This window comes from Acomys minous (assembly GCF_964271855.1).
Source record: "Acomys minous genome assembly, chromosome: 16".
Lineage (NCBI taxonomy): Eukaryota > Metazoa > Chordata > Mammalia > Rodentia > Muridae > Acomys > Acomys minous.
This window is the reverse complement of record NC_140498.1, coordinates 13,152,758-13,173,741: the sequence shown is the minus strand read 5'-3', so window position 1 is coordinate 13,173,741 and position 20,984 is coordinate 13,152,758. Positions and strand designations below refer to the sequence as shown.

The 20,984-nt window shown below is 42.3% G+C and overlaps 3 protein-coding genes across 3 annotated transcripts; all 3 read right to left on the bottom strand.

Annotated features, from left to right (window-relative positions):
* Positions 1 to 262: 262 nt before the first annotated feature.
* On the bottom strand, positions 263 to 1,270 carry LOC311586062 (olfactory receptor 2T27-like; the record flags this gene model as incomplete). Its single annotated transcript, XM_084761875.1, has 1 exon — positions 263 to 1,270. One exon carries the CDS (start codon positions 1,268 to 1,270, stop codon positions 263 to 265), a length of 1,008 nt encoding a protein of 335 aa, XP_084618001.1.
* An 11,356-nt stretch (positions 1,271 to 12,626) lies between these two features.
* LOC311586066 (olfactory receptor 2T29-like) lies at positions 12,627 to 13,583 on the bottom strand (the record flags this gene model as incomplete). The annotated part of the gene is made up of 1 exon (XM_084761879.1): positions 12,627 to 13,583. The coding sequence occupies one exon, from the start codon at positions 13,581 to 13,583 to the stop codon at positions 12,627 to 12,629; it is 957 nt and encodes a 318-aa protein (XP_084618005.1).
* Positions 13,584 to 20,027: 6,444 nt separating this feature from the next.
* Positions 20,028 to 20,984, bottom strand: LOC311586065 (olfactory receptor 2T29-like; the record flags this gene model as incomplete). Its single annotated transcript, XM_084761878.1, has 1 exon — positions 20,028 to 20,984. One exon carries the CDS (start codon positions 20,982 to 20,984, stop codon positions 20,028 to 20,030), a length of 957 nt encoding a protein of 318 aa, XP_084618004.1.

Sequence of the window (20,984 nt, the reverse complement as noted above, 5' to 3'; positions counted from 1 at the left end):
ATTTAAATTAGCAATGCCAATCAAAGTGGGAATGGTAGGATAGCAAATAGGTTCTTGACTTGTGACTCAACAAGTGAGGAAAACCCTTTGTCTCTGCCCAGATGTTATTGTCACAATCCATGTGATTTTACAAATAAGTAACACTTACTAAGGGTTTACTGAAGCCACCGCTATGGGACTAAGAACAAGAACATTCTAGCAAATTCCAGTTTATATGAGTCTTATATGTTCCTTTCTCACAGAGCTCTATTTCCAGTTTGACTTAAGTTGACTTAGATTCACGTTTAAGATGAAGGCTAGGACATTTCTGAGAGCAGCACCGGAGGAACCCGGCACTGTCCCGGTTGCAGCATCTGCCGGTGCACTTGTGCAGGGCTCCTATCACCTCCTTGTTTCTCAGGCTGTAGATAAGAGGGTTGAGCATGGGGGTCACTATGGTGCCCAGCACGGCTCCTACCTGGTCTTGGTCAGGCGTGTGGGAAGAAGTGGGCGTCATGTAGATGAAGATGGCCTGACCAAAATAGAGACTCACCACAGTCAGGTGGGAGGAGCAGGTGGCCAGGGCTTTATTCCTCCCCTTGGGAGAGTTCATCCTGAGGACGGTGAGGAAGATGAGGGCGTAGGAGGTCAGGATCAGAGTGAATGGGGCCAGGAGGAAGATAATGGTCGACACAAACTTCACCATCTCGTAGACCGATGTATCCACACAAGACATCCGCAGAATGGCGGGCATCTCGCAGAAGTAATGACTGATCTCCCTGGAGCCACAGATGGGAAAGTTCATGGGGTAGACGGTATGAACAAGGGCTGCGACAACTGCTCCGATCCAGGTGGAGGTGGCCATCTTCAGACAGACCTTGGGGCTCATAAGAATGGTGTACCTCAGAGGATTACAGACAGCCACGTAGTGGTCATAGGCCATCAGTGTCAGTAAGATGCACTCAGCGAGGCCGAGGGTGAGGAAGGAAAACATCTGAGTGGCACAGGCAAAGAAGGAGATGCTCTGCCTTCCGGTAAAGTAGTTGGTGGCTGCTTTGGGCACTGTGCAGGAGATGTAAGCCAGGTCAATGAGAGACAGCTGACTGAGCAGGAAGTACATGGGGGTGTGGAGACGGGGGTCCAGCCAGATGAGGAAGAGCAGGAGGGAATTTCCAGCAGAGGCCAGAGCGTAGATGAGGAGGATAAGAAAGATGAGGAGGTTTGGGTACTTGCAGCTGGGAAAGAGTCCCAGCAGGATGAAATCAGCTGTAGTTTTATTCTTTGGGTCCATATTTTCCTTCAAAATTTCTTACGACAACTGAAAATCTGCAACGGTAAAGTAAAAAGCATCACAGAGAAAGCATTTGGCTGAAATAATTTTGGTCTCTTGGTCGGTGCCTCTGCTCTGTCCTCTGGGGCAGGTTTCCACAGGAGAGCTGTTGGGGTCAGACACGGAAATAGGCAACTGGGAGGGAGGTGGGCATCAGGAGCTATGATGGAAAATGCCAAGTTGCAGGTCACTGTGGCTAGTTAAAAAAAAAACAACAACCCACTAACGAAACAGCCTGTATGGGTCTGAAAGGTTCAAGAAGTATTAATGGCAGGCAGCTGTTAGCTGATCTGAAGCTAACTGTCAGTCAGGCAATAAATAACATACTAAGTCAGTGACTGTTGAAGGAAGGGTTCTATACTTACTTTTAGCACAGCAAAGTGTAATTTAGTGATGTATTATGTGACTAGGTAAGTGACTGCGACTAAGGGATGCACAAAGAGTGTATTAGCAAAGCGATTACAAAATGTGTTCTGCCAGCACTCACGGTTTAGTCTTCAGGAGGTTAACACTGATGACCTGGGTTCACCTAGAAAGGAAGAAGAAGAAGAAGGAGGAGGAGGAGGAGGAGGAGGAGAAGAAGAAGAAGAAGAAGAAGAAGAAGAAGGAAGCAAGACCCCTGGGACCTCCTAGTGTGAAAGCCCCCCCCAACCCTCTTCCTTCTGTCTTGTAAGTCACATTTCTTGTCAACCACACATCATACTCAGCTTTCCCTGTAGAATAAATCTTGTCTGAGTGATCAATAATCAAAGAGAGTCCACACAATGCTTTTCTGTAAACGACAAAAGCGATGCTACCCGAAGTGAGTGTGTGGGAACACTGCACCTGTAAAAGCTCTCCCTACTCCCATGCAGCACACAAATTGCTTTCTTAGGCCATCTAAGGAAATATCCAAGTGCTGTCAGGGACATTAGGGAACTCTGGGCTTTCTCTTGCACCTTGGACCATGAAATCAGACAGGGACGCATGGACAGAAGTAGTGGAGGAGACGTGCAGTTTGTTTAGACAGCATATACTTTCTTCTAAGGGAGGGAGTGAGCCTGAGCTGGGAGTGGGGTCAGAAGCACAATGGTCCTGTGCCCCGGTAAGAGGGGGTTGCCATCTTTCTGTATGTAGACTGCATCCGTACACCAATTTGCAGCCCTGTGCACAGCACCCTGCACCCCATCCCCCTGCCTCACAAGAGGAAGAGCAGTATTCAAGTAATGCCCAGCCCAAAGTGCAACAGTCCCCAAAGGGGGACCTCTGGAGGGCGATGCTGTCTTTCCCCACTGGCAGTATTCACAGTCACCTGTAAAAACAGCAATGAACACTTACAAGCTGGCATGGTCCTTGGTGCACGCTACCCCACCGGCTTTTTTCCAGGTCTGTGTGAAACCTGGAGTCACTGAACAAGGCAGGGAGGCGGCACTGCCGTTCCTTAGCTGTTGGCTGGTGTGACAGGAGGACCCAGGATCCTCACTGGGTCAGGATGGGCTTTGACCTCTCTAGTCAAGTCACTCACTGGTGTATAGCATTGGGGCCTTATTTTTGTTGTTTTACTTCCTACCTCTGCCTCTTGTTGAAGAAGTGTGTTTCACATGATGCTGACTTCAACGTGAAGAACAATCTTTCTTTTCTCAGATCCAAACTTGCCTGTTCTTGCTTTGCAGCGTTTCTACCCTGGCTTTATGAATCTAGTACCTGTCACCGGCCAGAGTTAACTTCCTCCATGGAGACGGTGTTTTTCCTTCCCATCTTTACTCTCCTGTTTTGCGCCGCAGTGCGAGCCTTAGGTAGCCCACATCACCCTTCTTGCTCTGTCCCATAACATTTTGCATTATATCAATCAGTTCTGGTCTTGAGAAGCCTGACCTTTGACCTTATAGCCCATGAAAACAGGCTTGCTACATTCTGCTCCACACCTGGTTCAGGTTAAGAGCACTGTGATGGCTCACTGCTGGGTTCTGGCCAGATCAAGAGCTGCTAATTCTTCTGTGTGCCAGGGGAACTGGGGAACCTTTGGGAAGTCTCGTGGGAGTCCTTCCCCAGACTTCAATTAGTCATAGACCTAGAAGCCTCTGATGAGAGCCTCACTGTCCAGTATTCTGTGCTGTTTGTTTGTAACTTGGCATTTGGGTTTGTACTGTCTCAGGGGAGATGAGAAGGAAGCAGCAGCACAGGGGAAAGAAGCAAAAGACTCTGGAATGATGCTCGATCTGTCAGTGTTTCCTGTGGCAGTGATCCTGTCTGACCGAGGATGGCCTGGGGTCCTAGAAGGACAGAGGAGAAATAACAAGCTTGTGATAAGGGAAAAGAACCTAAAACATAGTCCTGATAACCTGGGCTTTTCACAGGATAGTCTAAACTCTAAAGAGCAAAGTGTACACCGGCCTTTTGTCCCTGCTTCTCCAGATTCCGCCATGACCACCAGAAGTCCAGCCCCCAGCTTGGGTGGAGACACCCTACTCAACCACAGGCTGCACTGGCCAGAAGTCCAGAGAGGAAACGAAAGCCAAGGAACAAAATATCCGTCCAACAAAGACAAGCCGCACCCAAACCTATAATCACCCTAAACCCAGATACTTAGATGCCAGAAGAAGAACACAGCCAACAACAGCCAAGGCAGTATACACCACAAGAGCTCAGCTATCCTACCACTGCAAGCCCTGAATATTCCAACACAGCTGATGCTCAAGAAAAAAGACCTTATGTGAAGATGATAGAGGCCCATGAAGAACAAATGAATATATCCCTTAAAGAAATCCAAGAAGGCCAAGAAAAAAAACAGTTGAATAAACAAAGACCTGAAAATGGAAATAGAAGCAATAAGGAAAACACAAGCAGAGGGATATGTGGAAATGGGAACCCTAGGTAAGGAAGAAGGAACTACAGACACAAGTATCACCAACAGGATATAAGAGATGGAAGACTGAATCCCAGGTGGTGAGGATATGAGAGAAGAAATAGATACATCAGTCAAAGAAAATGTTAAATCTTGACACAAAACATCCAAGAAAGACCAAACCTAAGTATAATAGGAATAGAAGGAGATGAATTCCAGTTCAAAGAGCAAAAAATATTTTCATAAAGATTATAGAAGAAAATTATATTAAGTTAAAGAAGGAGATGTCTATAAAAGTACCAGAACCTTATAGAATATCAAATAGATTGGACCAGAAAAGAAAAGATAATAATCAAATCACTAAATATACAGAAAATGAAACAATATTAAAAGCTTCAAGGGAAAAAGAGAAAGTAACATATAAAGGCAGACCTATTAGATTTACTCAATCGAGGATCCAGAAGGGCCTGGACAGATGTCCTGTGGACTCTAAGAGACCACAGATGTCAACCCAAACTTCTATGCCCAGCAAAACTTTTAATCACAATAGATGGAGAAAACAAGATATTCCATGGTAAAGTCAAATTTAAACAATATCTACCCACAAATTCAGCCCTACAGAAGGTACTATAGTAAAACTCCAACACAAGAAGGTTACTTACATCCATGAAAGCACAAAAAAATAAACATTCTCATACCAGAAAAACAAAAAAGGGGAACACACACACACACACACACACACACACACACACACACAACCACAGCCACACACCACTAACAACAACAAACAGGAATTAACAATCATTGGTCATTGATATCACTCAATACCAGTGGGAAGGACACTTCATATTCATCAAGGAAAAAAATCCACCAAGATAATCTTTCAGTTCTTAACATCTGTGCTCCAAATGCAAGGACACCCACCTTTGAAAGAGAAACATTATTAAAGCTTAATTCATACATTGACCATCATACATTGACGGTAAGAGACTTCAATATCCCAGTCTTACAAATGGACAGGTCATCCAGAAAAGCTAAACAGAGAAATACTGGAGCTAATAGCCATTATAAATCAAATGTAACAGATATCTACAGAAAAGTTTACCCAAACTCAAAAGAATATAACTCCTTCTCAACACCTCACAGCATTTTCTCCAAAACTGACCACATACTCAGTCACAAAGTATTAAATGGATACAAGAAAATTGAAAAAAAAAAAACCCTCTACCTCCTATCAGACCACTATGGATTAAAGCTGATTTTTAACAACAATAGCAATAATAGAAACCTACAAACTCACAGAAACTTAACAACTCCCGACTGAAAGCAAACTGCGTCAAGACAGAAATAAAGGACAAAATTAAAGAATTTCTAGAAGTCAATGAAAATGAACATACAAGAAAGTTATGGAGCACACTGAAAGCTAAGAGAAAAGATAATATCACTAAATGCTTACCTATAGAAAAATTGGGAGATCCTATACTAGAAACTTAACAGCACACCTGAATACTCTAGAAGAAGAAGAAGAAGAAGAAGAAGAAGAAGAAGAAGAAGAAGAAGAAGAAGAAAAAGAAGAAGAAAGAACTGTATACACCCAAGAGAAGTAGACAGCAGGAAATAATCAAACTCAGGGCTGAAATTAATAAATAAAACAGAAACAAAGAGAACCATACAACCAATGAAACAAAGAGTTGGTTCTTTGACAAATCAACAAAATATACAAATTATATGAAAAAGTTTTCAAACTAATGAAAAGACGGAGTGAAATATCTATTTTTTCCCACTGGGTACATTGACCTTTTCTTTTCTTTTCTTTTTTAATTAATTTATTCATATTACATCTCAGTTGTTAGCCCATCCCATGTATCCTTCCATTCCTCCCTTCCTCCCACTTTCCCCCTACTCCCCTTCCCTCCCCTATGTCTGTGTCTGAACTAACAATATTAGAAATGAAAAGGGGACATAACAACAGGCCCTGAGGAAATCCCAAGAATCATTAGGTACTCTACATTATTGGAAAATCAAAAAGAAATAAATAATTTTCTTAATTGATACCACTTACCAAAGTTAAGTCAAGATCAGGTCATCAATATAAATATATCTATAAACCTAAGGAATAGAAGCAGTCATTGAAAGTCTCTCAACCAAAACCAGCCCAGGGTCAAATGATTTTAGTACAGAATTTTACTAGTCTTTCAAAGAGCTAACAGCAACACTGTTAAAATTATCCATCAAAGTAGAAACAGCAGAAACATTCCAAATTAATTTAACAAGGCCACAATCACCCTGATAACTAAACCGTACAAAAATTCAACAAAGAAAGAAAACTACTGACCAATTTCCCTTATAAACATAGATGCAAAAATGCTCAATAAAATGCTGGCAAAATTGAATCTCAGAACACATCAAAAAGATCATCCACCATGACCAAGTAGGCTTCATCTTAGAGATAAAGATGGTTCAACATTAGAAAATCCATCAATGTGATCCATTATATGAACAAACTGAAAGAAAAAAACCCCACATGATCACATCATTAGAACCCATAAAAGCCTTTGACAAAAATCCAACACTGCTGCTGGGTGTGGTGGCGCACGCCTTTAATCCCAGCACTTGGGAGGCAGAGGCAGGTGGATCACTGTGAGTTTGAGGCCACCCTGGTCTACAAAATGAGTCCAGGACAGCCAAGGATACACTGAGAAACCTTGTCTCGAAAAACCTAAAAACCAAAACCAAAAGCAAAAAGCAAAAAGCAATCCAACACTGTTGTTGAATATTTATTAAATTCTAAAGGACTTTTCTATGACCTGGCTGTTCCCCAATAATTGAGACAGAGACCTATTGGTTTATAAACAAGCCTTATAAATAATAACTGGGTAGGTTTGATTTAAACTAATTTTCTAAGATAATCTGGCTATCTCCCATCTGCATTCCCCAAATTGTCCTGTCTGGGCTGGATAAGCTCCATCAGGCCACATCCTCTTTCCCCATCTTTTTTTCCCTCCTTCCCCCTCCCCCCACCCCCGTCCAAGCCTCATGGTCCCAACATCAGAGCCCAAGCCCAGGGGCTTCTGCTTCTATTCTGCCTACTAATTGTCTGCCAGCAACTTTATTAATCAATCAGAGATAATTGGTGAGCAAAGTTTATACAACAGTTCTTAGGTGTGCATGAGAATGTTCTCATCTGGACTGCAGCCAGATCTTGGGACCCAGAAATTATCACTTGTACACATAGCGCCAGACCAACCCCCAACAGTTCTCCCTTTCTGTCTAAATAAAAGGCTCCTTCTCTTCAAATAATAAACTACATGCAATAAGGACAATTATAAAACAAATAAGAAAATTATCATGTAATAATTACATCTATAATGTCCAGTCCATTTGTATTTGGCAACTTAGGAGAAAGTGCTCATGGTGGGTTCAGAGTACTATACTCAAACAATTTTCTATCAGAGCTTGTATTTAACAACCTAAAAATTCTACTTAGGCCTAAAAATATCTTTTTAAAAACAATTTTTATCCTAAACAACTTAAGGTTAGTTGTGAGACTATAACTTTCTCATCTTCAACCCCATCAGAGACATGAGAAGGAATAAATATTAACTGAGTCTGTAGAAAGTGCAGAACAAGCAGCTTCCAAAATAGAAATAACAGAGGCAGCTGGTTACCTGGAGAGTCAACCAAGTTTCTCAGCAACTGTTGGAGCATCATCTTCAGCCTTCTGGTCCAGAATATCTGACAGGCTTTTTGGTGAAGCAGGAAATATGAAGGGCTGCCTACTTTGTTCCTGCAAAGCTTGGCAGTTGACTTCCCTGTGTCTAGTTAGTCCATTTTGGATAGCATATTATCAGCAGTTGAATCAGGGGCAGTTTCTTGCTCAATGGCAGTCTGACACATTGAAGCAAACTCCATAAGGAGATGCTTTGATGCTCATCATCTTCTTTGAGGTAGGAGCTGACATGTCTTATTGTCAAAAGAATCCTTAAAATAATAAAAAACATTTTAAAATGCCATATTCTGTAGGTCTCTGAGGTTTTTGAAGAACATCTATTTCTTTATGGTACATCTGAATAGGCAAATATTGCTCATTTCTAGCTATTTACTATCTGTTTAACCTAGGAAATATTTCTGTAATAAACTATACTAGTGTCTGACATGACCATGAGTTTGATTGTCTGATTGTTAATTTGTATTTCCTAAGCATCCAAACAGTTTGTAATAGCTTTTTAAAAAGACTAGAACTTTACATTGCATTTTAAAATGAGTTGTATAGGCATACCTTATGAAAGAATTAAAATATATATACATTATGTGTATCAAATACATTTAAATTTTTATCAATATACAATAATCCAAGTAAACCTTAAATTTGCATTAATTATATAATAATTTAAACCTTAAACCTGTATTTGTATACAATAATACATATCAATGTAAAAATATTTGGTATTAGTAATAGCTCTATAGTTTAAGAGTAGATTCAATAATTTATCCTTTTGTCCTATTATTCTTCTGTTATTTACATATTTCTTCCCCCATTTCTTTCTTTTCAACTCTTCTCACTCTATATAAGAAAGAAGGAGAAAAGAAGAAGAAAGAGAAATTCCTGAGTTTAATGTCTTTTGCCTCATTTTTTCCCTGACTAAAACTGTAACACTTTGTAACCAACCCCCTTTTATCAATGACAAACATTTATGAGCATCACCTTATCACAGAATCAAAAACCACCCACCCCCCCTCTCAGAAAAGAAGGCATCATGTTCTCTTAAAATTGTTTCTTGCTGTTTGGGGGTGGCACTTTCTTTTTGGTGGCCCAAGAAAATTGGAAAAATGGTCAGGTTGTAAGAAAACTAATTGTAACATTTGTTGTCCAGGTTCTAAATGCTGTAAAAATTCAGGCTTAAATGAAGTCCTGATTGGCTCAACAGTTTGAAAGGCTGTTCTGGAAACAAGCTTCGAATGAGGTAGTCTGAAGTTGGATCAAGCAGGAGGCTAGAACAAACATGTCAGCATCTCAGCATCCTTTGGGATGAATCCTGTCAGGGCTGTTCCGAACTTCATTGGCGTCTGGTCCTTTTGTCCTTCAAACACATAAACTTTCACAGGTAATATACACATTTGTATAAACATATGTATGGAATGTGCAGTGTGCACAATTAAACTGAAAATGATTTTTGTTTGACCAGGTGAAAGGCATCTGCCTTTGTTGAAAATGATTCTCTGAGCCGGATGTGGTGGCGCACGCCTTTAATCCCAGCATTTGGCAGGCAGAGGCAGGCTGATCGTTGTGAGTTTAAGGCCAGCCTGGTCTACAAAGGGAGTCCAGGACAGCCAAGGCTACACAAAGAAACCCTGTCTCAAAATAAAAAAAAAGAAAGAAAATGATTCTCTGCTCTTTGTCTGAGCAGATGAAAGGCATCTGTCTTTATAAGTCAGTCTGAACTGCATAACCAAACTGTAATACCAGTTTTTACTTATGCCATATGAGAGGATGTCATGATGAGTAGATTGAAAACACCACTCAACAGTCACGTGAACTCTGGTGCCCCTTTTCTGACCATGTCCCCTGGATGGGGAGGCCTGGTGGCACTCAGAAGAAGGATAGCAAGTTACCAAGAAGAGACTCAATAATCTTAGAGCATACATAGGGGGAAGAAGTCTCCCTCAATCACAGACATAGGGAAGGGGAGAAGGGGGGAAGTGGGAGGGAGGGAGGAATGGGAGGAAACAGGGGAAGGGCTAACAATCAAGATGTAATATGAATAAATTAATTAAAAAAAAAAAAGAAAGAAAACACCATGGTACATTTACACAATGGAGAATTACTTGGCTGTTAGAAAAAAAATTGGCATCATAAAATTTGCAGGCAAATGGAGGAAACTAGAAAAAAAAAATCATCCCGAGTGAGGTAATCCAGACCTGGGAAGACAAACAAGATATGTACTCACTTATAAGTGCACAGTAGCTGTTACGTAAATGATAACCATGCTGTGACCCACAGACTCAGCAAGGTTAAGTAACAAGGGAGGTTCTAGTGGGATGCATGGCTCTCCCTGGGAAGGGGAAATAGAAGAGATTTTCGGTGGACTCAGGGTGATTGGGAATGGGATGAGGAAGGATCATATGGGGTGTGAAGAAAGAGTATGGGGAGAGACAGCTGAGATTGAAGGGCATTTGGGCGTCAATGTGGAACACCACTACAGTGGAAACTTACTAGAACCTATGAAGGCATCTCTAGTGAGGGCTTCTAGAACTTGTGAGAGTGGCCAACCATTGACTGGTTTAATTTGAGGCCCATGCCATAAAAGGGAGTCTGTGCCCGACATTGCCACTGCCTGGACTACCAGGAAGCAGGAGCTGGATAACCCAGAGACCTTGTGTAGAACTAAACATGATGCCCCCCCCCAAACAAAAATCAATGAAATGATTCCTAACAATGTACTGCTATATCCATCGATTGGTGTCTAGTTCAGTCAGCATCAGAGAGATTGGGAGCAGAAGCAGAGACCCACAGCCAAACATTAGGCATAGAGAGAGAGAGGGAGACCAGTTCAGAGGTGTGCATTGTGTCCCTCTCCTCAGAGCTCAGGGAACCCTGTGGAAGAGAAGGAGGGGGAATCGTGGGACCCAAACTGATTGAGGATGCAGGATAACATGGCATACAGGTAACTGGTTGAAAGATGGTTCTACTTGTGGTCAATTAAGAAACCTGTCTCTCACTGACTCATACATTGTCCTTCCGACTTCTATGTGCATGCTGTGCTGTTGTCTATCATCCTCTTCACCCAACTAATAAAATTTCAAAAATAATAAAAGTAAAAAAAAAAAAAGAAAGAAAGAAACCTGTCTCTCCCATTTGCTCCTTTTAATTCCTTCGGCCTCACTGCATTCTTGCCAAATCAACTTCTGGGATAGCATTCCTGTAACACTTCACATGTAAATGCTGTGTCACATACAGAGAGTGGAAACAAATCAGACACAGATCAGGATGGCTGCACTAGCTCCTTCTCCTAAAGATTGCTGTCCTGGCTCTCCTCACTCCTGGGAGTGAGCTCCCTCACCACAGGTCCTCAAGCAGCAGCTGGCTTCCTCATGCACTGAGCCTGAGAGAAGGTCAGTGTGAGTCCCTGCACTGAAGTCTGAGAGACAAAGACCTACACATGGTAAAGAGTCTGCAACTGGCCACTGATGAACATGGTGAACATAGAGCCCTGATAGACCCTCTGTAAACATGGAGCACTGATAGACCCTCTGTGAACATGGAGCACTGATAGACCCTCTGTGAACATGGAGCACTGATAGATCCTCTGTGAGCATGGAGCACTGATAGACCCTCTGTGAACATGGAGCACTGATAGACCCTCTGTGAACATGGAGCACTGATAGACCCCCTGTGAACATGGAGCACTGATAGACCCCCTGTGAACATGGAGCACTGATAGACCCTCTGTGAACATGGAGCACTTATAGACTCTCTGTGAGCATGGAGCATGAGAACATTACAGATTCAAGGCACACTTACCCCAGCCTGTCTTTAGCATCCTTAGAAGCTGTTCACTGTCCACTATGGTTTCTGAGCCAGCATCCTAGTGACCATCAGGTGAAACCATTCGGAGTGTATTGGCTTATGAGAATGCTAGTTTACCCCACACTAAAAGTGTTCCATGTCACCAGAAAGCATCTGAAAACCATGGCAGAGATTTTGTCACTTTGCTATAACCTGCATACTGATGGTTCCACAAGTGTATTTGAAAAAATACCTGGAGTTATGACATAAGACTTGATTGTGTTTTATAACTTCCCATGAAATTTGAAGATGTCATTGGGAGAAACATGAGTTCCTGGTCCATGGTCACTTGCTTTTGGCTTAAAAGGAACTTTGCCTTATTTCTTGTGAAATGAGAGCAGTGTTTGTTTTGGGGGGATACATTTATATGCAAATAGAGCCACACTGACAATTTGAAGCCCTCTGGGCCACTTGTACTATCTAGATTTAAATACACTTTAACTATTATCTTTACTATATTATAAGACAGGAGCTGAACAGAGGAAGATCTGTATCTAGCTTTTTACTTTTATTTGATTTATGATTTACATAAATTAACATGAAATACACATGATTATTTCAATATTTATCTCACTTCACCTCTTATTAACTTTGATAGCCAGTTTTCTTTCAACTCACTTTATCTTTTATCAGTTGAAGACATCATGGTCATTTATTACTCAATATGACATGAATTTTCAATACTAAGGCTATTGACACACAAAATTGAATAGCCATTATCAACTTCATAAAATGTAATGTTGACAGAACATATGTAGAGTTTGAATGAACAAGAAGTATATTAATGAAGAAATTTTCAGAACAGATAACGAATACTTCAAAACTGGATGAATATAAAATAAGACATCAAATAAGACAGCAGCAAGAGACCTGGAACAACAGATGTGTAGAGACAAAGAGAAAAAACTTTCCCTTCCAAATTATTTTTATTGCTTCTTGAAAGAGGAATTCTCACCCAACAATTTCTTCATAGCATCTTTGACATTCTTATTCCTAAGGCTATAGATTAGGGGGTTCAACAAAGGGGTGAGTATTGTGTAAAACACAGACACCACCATGTCCTTCTCAGGGGTGTGGAAGGAGGCAGGGAGCATGTAGGTGTAGACAGCAGCGCCATAGAACAGGATGACCACAGTCATGTGGGAGGAGCAGGTGGCCAAGGCCTTCTTCCTGCCCTCTGCCGAGTTCATCCTGAGGACAGTGAGGAGGATGGATGAATAGGAGCTGGAGATGACAGTCACAGGGATGAAAATCATGAGCACACAGCACAGGTACATTAGGGTCTCAGAGAGCCAGGTGTCAGAGCAGGACAACTTTGTCACAGCGGGGACCTCACAGAAGAAGTGGTGGATCTCCCGGGACCCACAGAAGGGGAAGGTCATGGTGACAGGGGTCAGCATGAAGCCATCCAAGGATCCCAGGAACCAACAGGCAGATGTCAGGAGAAGACACACTCTATGGTTCATGAGGACAGGATAACGGAGTGGGTGACAGATGGCCACATAGCGGTCATAAGACATGGCAGCCAGAAGGAAAAATTCTGAACCTCCTAGTGTCAGGTAGAGGAACATCTGCATCCCACAGGCAGCAGTTGAGATCTTGTGGCTCCCCAGGACCTGGTCCATGAGCATCTTGGGCACAGTGACAGAAATGTACATCATGTCCATGAGGGACAGCTGGCTGATGAAAAAGTACATGGGAGTGTGGAGGTGTGTGTCAGAGACTATCAGAAGGATTAGGAGGGCATTCCCTGACAAGGCCATCATGAAAACCACAAATATGATCACAACAAGCAGGGCAGGGTTTTTGGCTTGACTGAAGAATCCCACGAGGGTGAAATCTGACAGGCCAGTGTAGTTGCTCATCCAGGGGGTGATGTCCATGGGTGTTTCCTAGGCAACCAAGAAGCTTTGGGGTGTGTACAAGCCTACTGTGCTGAGAATGTTCTCTGGGCCTGTAGATCTGAGAATAATAACATATCTATAATTTAAAAATTTTTTAAAAGTAACAAGTCACATCTGTGGGTAGAGCCACAACACCTCAGATTAGAGCTCCATGTTTGTAACCTTTTCTGATGACAAATTGTGCCCTCTAATAAGAAGTTCTTCCAATTTGCAAGATTATTTTTTGTTACTAACAGAGATAGTGAATTACTGACCAAAACAAAACAACAAAACCCAAAGAAAGTGAAATGCAAACAAGAAAACAAGCAAACACATTATTTAGAAAATTGATGAACACACAAGTTACTCTTCACGACCATTGTAGAGCTGCTTCTAATATTAACACATCATAAGATGAATGCTCCAGTTTAGCACTCACTGAAGAATCTGGTTTTTAAAATAAGATGGTAAAAGATCTTAGTTGAGAAATGCACACAGTCCAGGGACTTTGAAGTGTCCTATACATGTTTGTCTTGATAGATAGATGCTCTTTAAATATACATTCATATGAACATGTTCATATGAAAACGTAGATAGAAAAATACATATAATGTGTTTACTCATCTAACGCGGGTTGGACAGCGTTAGTGGGATGTCTCACCCTTTTCTCATGTCTGCTTCTTCAAGTTCCTCTTTTCACAGGGTCCACACTTAGCTCTCATGCTAAGCAGGGAGCAGAGGAGTCAACAGTCTCTGCCGGCTGCCAGGCCAGGCTGTGGCAGCAGCGTCTCCATGGACTGCCAGCCTCTTCTTTATAGAGTCTGAGAAGCAGAGAGAACACAGCCCTGAGATGTGCACTCCATGCTCACAGCCTGCCTCTGCGATAGATGCTGACAGGAAACCTGGGACACATTCACCTTGATTGCATTAAACAAGGGTCATGTCTATATATCATGGGAAACTAGTTCATAAATGTGAATTACGTGTGAAGGTTTACATAGGAACAACATAGTAAGAAATAGCAGTAGACAGAATGTATCCGGCCTTTCTGATGAGGTTCAGTGAATGTCTCTTCTACACATACTTTTAAAGAGAAACGACTTGTTAAAAGTTTCTGAACTAGTGGATATTACAATTTGAAAGACCTAAGCAATAGGAAGGATGTAAAATCTCCTGCTTCTGAGAAGTTTGCAAGAGTTACAATGGAGGGGCTTTTGAGGCAGTGATCTCAAGTCTCAGGCACATTTCATATTTATGTCAAGATTCTAAAAAGAAAGTTGCAAAAAGAAATCTGAACCTGAAGTCCTTATAGGGCTGCTGATGGAGCAGAGAGCATGGTAGTTTTCATGGTACTTTCCTATAAATGCAAGACAAATCTGAGACCCACAGGAGCAGATGGGCGGAGATATGGACAGGAAATAGATTGAGATGAAGGAATATGATAGATTTCCATTTTAAAAGACTTATTTATAAAAGAAAACTTACATGTATTTAAAAGTGTAAGCTCTTCAAAGTTGACCTTATTTTTGCCTACTGACCCAGCTTGGGGGCACACAGTGAATAAAGACTGGAGAGGGAGCCACAGTCTAAGAGACGCCCTGAACACTGTTTGTTGGTGGAGTGGAAGCCTGGAGGCAGGTGAGGGGCAGGAGGGGTGCTGGAAAGGGCAATGCACTCTGTTAAATGAGGGCCAACAGCAGCAGTGAGACCAGGAACATGGCGTCTGCACAAGGCATGGGACTAGCAGCCGGCTTGCCCTTACCCATGCTGTGCTATTTGATTTCATGGGAGCAGCTTGGTGCATTGTTAACACTTTGTATCACTAACAGTGAAGGTAGAGAAAGGACAGAGCATCATCCCAAGCCAGCAGCATCCCTGAGCCCACCCTGGTCCTTAGATAGGTGTCACCATGTATTCTTCTTTCACAGAGGAGAAGCTCAGGGTCTCAGGGCATCTGCCTCACATCACACAAAAACTGACAGTATCAGTGCTTAACTTGTGTGTAGGCAGAGGGGGACCTGCCTGGGTTCTATGAGAAACACCACGTCTCCTGCAACATATCTTTTTGAATGTTTGAATTTTGACTATCTACTTTTTGCTTCATCTGATGAGACAAAAATAAGATTAAGGTATTTTGCATTGTCCTATGAACACTTAAAAATGTACAAGGAAGAGTGAATATGGTGGCAGATGCCTACCACAATCCTGGAACTGGTGAAACTGAGGCAGGCACTGCTTTCTCCAATGAAATCAAGACAACTCTGGTGTGTGTGTGTGTGTGTGTGTGTGTGTGTGTGTGTGTGTGTGTGTGTGTGTGTAGAGGACTAATAGTTAAGAGACCTTGTTTCAAAACCACCAAAAATATATCAGTGAAGGTTGGAACACATATTGCTTCATTCATTTGTTAGGAAAAAAAATCTCAGTAAGAAAATACTAAAAGGAAGCTTTAGGGAGAAGAGAGGTAGGGGTGGACATGCTGTTACCTTTACCACTCAGGAGGTAGAGTCCAGTAAATCTCTGAGGCTACAAAATGAGTTCCAGAACAGCCAGGGCTACACAGAGTACCCTGGCTCAAAATCCAACCCAAACAAATGAACGAAGAAGAAGAAGGAGGAGGAAGAGGATAAAGATGATGATGAAGATGATGCCAATTTCTTTTCTCCACATGAAAATCACACAATAAAGGATGAAACAGGCCACATAGAGAAAGCACCGACCATTTTCTGACCACCCCGTGCCCCGCAGACTCTCCTGTCAGGTCCTACTCACCATCAGATGCAGATGCAGCCTGGGCCACATGGGGCAAGGGACAAGCTGGTTAAGTGCACAAGGAGCAGGAGGCAAGTGACGTCATCCCTGGCTGGACTCTGCTCATTCCTGGATACAGATTTGGCTAATAGTTTCCCTCTGGGACTTTAAAAAGAGCGTAACCAAGGGAGCCAGGGATGCTGACAGAAAGTGCAACCACAGCCTGATTTACTACTCAGTTTTGTTAAAATGGGAAATCACAGCCAGTATTCACAATATTCTGAACATCACCATCATAAGTAGCAATCTGGTCCAACATGAGTCAGTTACTGCATGTCCAGGACCTTGTTCACTGTAGGGAATTCTCTTTCTACCCATGAGTGTGTGTATGTGTGTGTGTGTGTGTGTGTTCATATAACTTTCCTGTAGCTTTTGTGACATGTTATCTTTCATAGAAGTAGACTCTGAAGCTTGTGTTCAGACTTTACATTGTAAACACTTCCCCCACTTGCAAATAACCCTGAAGCCTGTGCCATCTTGCCCTCCCCCTACCCCAAAAGTAAATGAAATAATGGGTACTCTTAGCATATTGACTGAACCACGTCGACAACTATACACACGCCTTCGTGAAAAAAGTATTGGAAAGACTAGGGATTAAAAGACATACTTTGACATAATAAAGGCAATTTGTAGCCAACCTATAGCTTATGTCAAACTAAATGGAGAAAAAGCAGAAGCATTTCCACTAAAATCTGGGAGAAGACCATGCTGTGTCCTATTTCCCTATCTATTCAGTACAGCACTTGAAGTTCTAGTTAGAGCAATAGGACCACTGAAGGAGATCAAAAGGATACGATTGGAACAGGAAGGCGTCAAAGTATTGCTATTTGCTGTTGATATGGTAAAATACACAAATGACCCCAAAAATTCTACCCGGGAACTCTGACATCTGATAAACACAGTCAGTGAAGTGGGCGGATACAACATTAAGTCAAAAATTCAGTAGTCCTCCCCACCTATATATAAACAATAAACGGGCTGAGAAAGAAATCAGGGAAACAACACCCTTTACAGAAGTCAGAAAAAATATAAAATATCTTGGCATTACTCTGACCAAACCAGTTAAGGAGGTGTATGATCAAAATGTCAAGTGTTTGCAGAAGGAATTTGCAGAAGATACTGGAAGATGAAATAGTTAAATATAAGAACAGAGTGGCAGTGGCGGGTTCTAGACAGGAAATTATCCTTCAGAAATGAAGTTTGCTATGAGAAAGAGCTTTGGGGCAATGACTGGGTCTTCAGCTGGGGAGCATTACAAAGGAAGAGAACATCGTTTTTAAAAAACAGTGTTTTCCTGATTGTGACATACATGATTTAGATAGGTCACCAATAATTGTAGAATTTTGCCTTGCTATGAATTTGGCTTCCATTTTCTATCTTTAGCCCCAGAAATATTTGATAAATGGGGAAAGGGCTGTTCTCTTAGGAAGAAAGTGTCAATAATACCACGTTTATAATCTGATTTCATCTACAAGGTGGATTTATAAATATTTACCCAAACTGCAGCCTGGTGTAACACACTCGCAACAGACCAAGCACAGCTACAGTCTATAAATATGAGATGCAAAAACTAGGAAACTGAAGAACAAATGTTCCTAAAATTAGGACTAGCTACTCCATATAAAATTCCACCTAAGTAGTGAGGCTGCCCAAGAGAAAGCAAAGCTACAAGAAAGTAAATTGCTTCAAATATTCTAAACTGAAGAGCAGAGATGAAGCATACAGGCACCTGGTTGAAAGCTGGTTCTAGTTGTGGTCAATTAAGAAACAGGTTTCTCTCTTTTGCTCCTTTTAATTCCTTCAGCCTCACCGCATTCTTGCCAACTCAACTTCTGGGATAGCATTCCTGTAACACTTCACATGTAAATGCTGTGTCACATACAGAGAGTGGAAACAAACCAGACCCAGATCAGGATGGCTGGACTAGCTCCTTCTCCTAAAGATTGCTGTCCTGGTTCTCCTCACTCCTGGGAGTGAGCTCCCTCACCAAGGTCCTCAAGCAGCAGCTGGCTTCCTCATGCACCGAGCCTGAGAGAAGGTCAGTGTGAGTCTCTGCACTGAAGTCTCAGAGACAAAGACCTACACATGGTAAAGAGTCTGCAACTGGCCACTGATGAACATGGTGAACATAGAGCCCTGATAGAGCCCCTGACCATGGAGCACTGATAGACCCCCTGTGAACATGGAGCACTGATAGACCCTCTGTGATCATGGAGCACTGATAGACTTCCTGTGAACATGGAGCACTGATAGACCCCCTGTTAACATGGAGCACTGATAGACCCTCTGTGAACATGGAGCACTGATAGACCCTCTGTGAACATGGAGCACTGATAGACCCCCTGTGAACATGGAGCACCGATAGAGCCTCTGTGAACATGGAGCACTGATAGACCCTCTGTGAACATGGAGCACTGATAGACCCTCTGTGATCATGGAGCACTGATAGACCCTCTGTGAACATGGAGCACTAATAGACCCCCTGTGAACATGGAGCACTGATAGACCCTCTGTGAACATGGAGCACTGATAGACCCTCTGTGAACATGGAGCACTGATAGACCCTCTGAGAACATGGAGCACTGACAGACCCTCTGTGAACATGGAGCACTGATAGACGCTCTGTGAGCATGGAGCATGAGAACATTACAGATTCAAGGCTGACTTACCCCAGCCTGTCTTTAGCCTCCTTAGACGCTGTTCACTGTCCACTTTGATTTCCGAGCCAGCATCCCAGTGACCATCAGGTGAAACCATTTGGAGTGTATTGGCTTATGAGTATGCTAGTCAACTCCACACTAAAAGTGTTCCATGTCACCAGACAGCATCCGAGAACCATGGCAGAGATTTTGTCACTTTGCTATAACCTGCATACTGATGGTTCCACAAGTGTATTTGAAAATACCTGGAGTTATGACATACGACTTGATTTTACTTTGGAACTTTCCATGAAACTTGAACATGTCATTGGAGGAAACATGATTTCCTGTTCCATGGTCACTTGCTTTTGGCTAAAATGAACTATGCCTTATTTCTTGTCAAAGGAGAGCAGTGTTTGTTTGGGGGGATACATTTATATGCAAATAGAGCCACACTGACAATTTGAAGCCCTCTGGGCCACTTGTACTATCTAGATTTAAATACACTTTAACCATTATCTTTACTATATTATAAGACAGGAGCTGAACAGAGGAAGATCTGTATCTAGTTCTTTAATTTTATCTGATTTCAAATTTACATAAATTATCATGAAATACACATGATTATTTCAATATTTATCTCACTTCACCTCTTATTAACTTTGATATCCACTTTTCTTTCAACTCACTCTATCTTTTATCAGTTGAACACCTCATGGTCATTTATTACTCAATATGACACGAAATTTGAATACTAAGGCTATTGACACACAAAATTGAATAGCCATTGTCAACGTCATAAAATGCAATGTTGACAGAATATATGGAGTGTTTGAATGAACAAGAAGTATATTAATGAAGAAAATTTCAGAACAGATAATGAATTCTTCAAAACTGGATGAATATGAAATAAGACATGAAATAAGACAGCAGCAAGAGACCTGGAACAACAGATGTGTAGAGACAAAGAAAAGAAACCTTCCATTCCAAATTATTTTTACTGCTTCTTGAAAGAGAATTTCCCACCCAACAATTTCTTCATAGCATCTTTGACATTCTTATTCCTAAGGCTATAGATTAGGGGGTTCAACAAAGGGGTGAGTATTGTGTAAAACACAGACACCACCATGTCCTTCTCAGGGGTGTGGAAGGAGGCAGGGAGCATGTAGTTATAGATAGCAGCCCCAAAGAAGAGGAGGACCACAGTCATGTGGGAGGAGCAGGTGGCCAAGGCCTTCTTCCTGCCCTCTGCTGAATTCATCCTGAGGACAGTGAGGAGGATGGATGAATAGGAGCTGGAGATGACCGTCACAGGGATGAGGAGCATGAGCACACAGCACAGGTACATCAGGGTCTCAGAGAGCCAGGTGTCTGAGCAGGACAGCTTTGTCACAGCGGGGACCTCACAGAAGAAGTGGTGGATCTCCCGGGACCCACAGAAGGGGAAGGTCATGGTGACAGGAGCAAATATAAAGCCATCCAAGGATCCCAGGAACCAACAGACAGATGTCAGGAGGAGACACACTCTACGGTTCATGAGGACAGGATAACGGAGTGGGTGACAGATGGCCACATAGCGGTCATAAGACATGGCAGCCAGAAGGAAAAATTCTGAACCTCCTAGTGTCAGGTAGAGGAACATCTGCATCCCACAGGCAGCAGCTGAGATCTTGTGGCTCCCCAGGACCTGGTCCATGAGCATCTTGGGCACAGTGACAGAAATGTACATCATGTCCATGAGGGACAGCTGGCTGATGAAAAAGTACATGGGAGTGTGGAGGTGTGTGTCAGAGACTATCAGAAGGATTAGGAGGGCATTCCCTGACAAGGCCATCAGGAAAACCACAAATATGACCACAGCAAGCAGGGCAGGATGTTTGGCTTGACTGAAGAATCCCACCAGCGTGAAATCTGACAGACCAGTGTAGTTGCTCATCCAGGAAGTGATATTCAT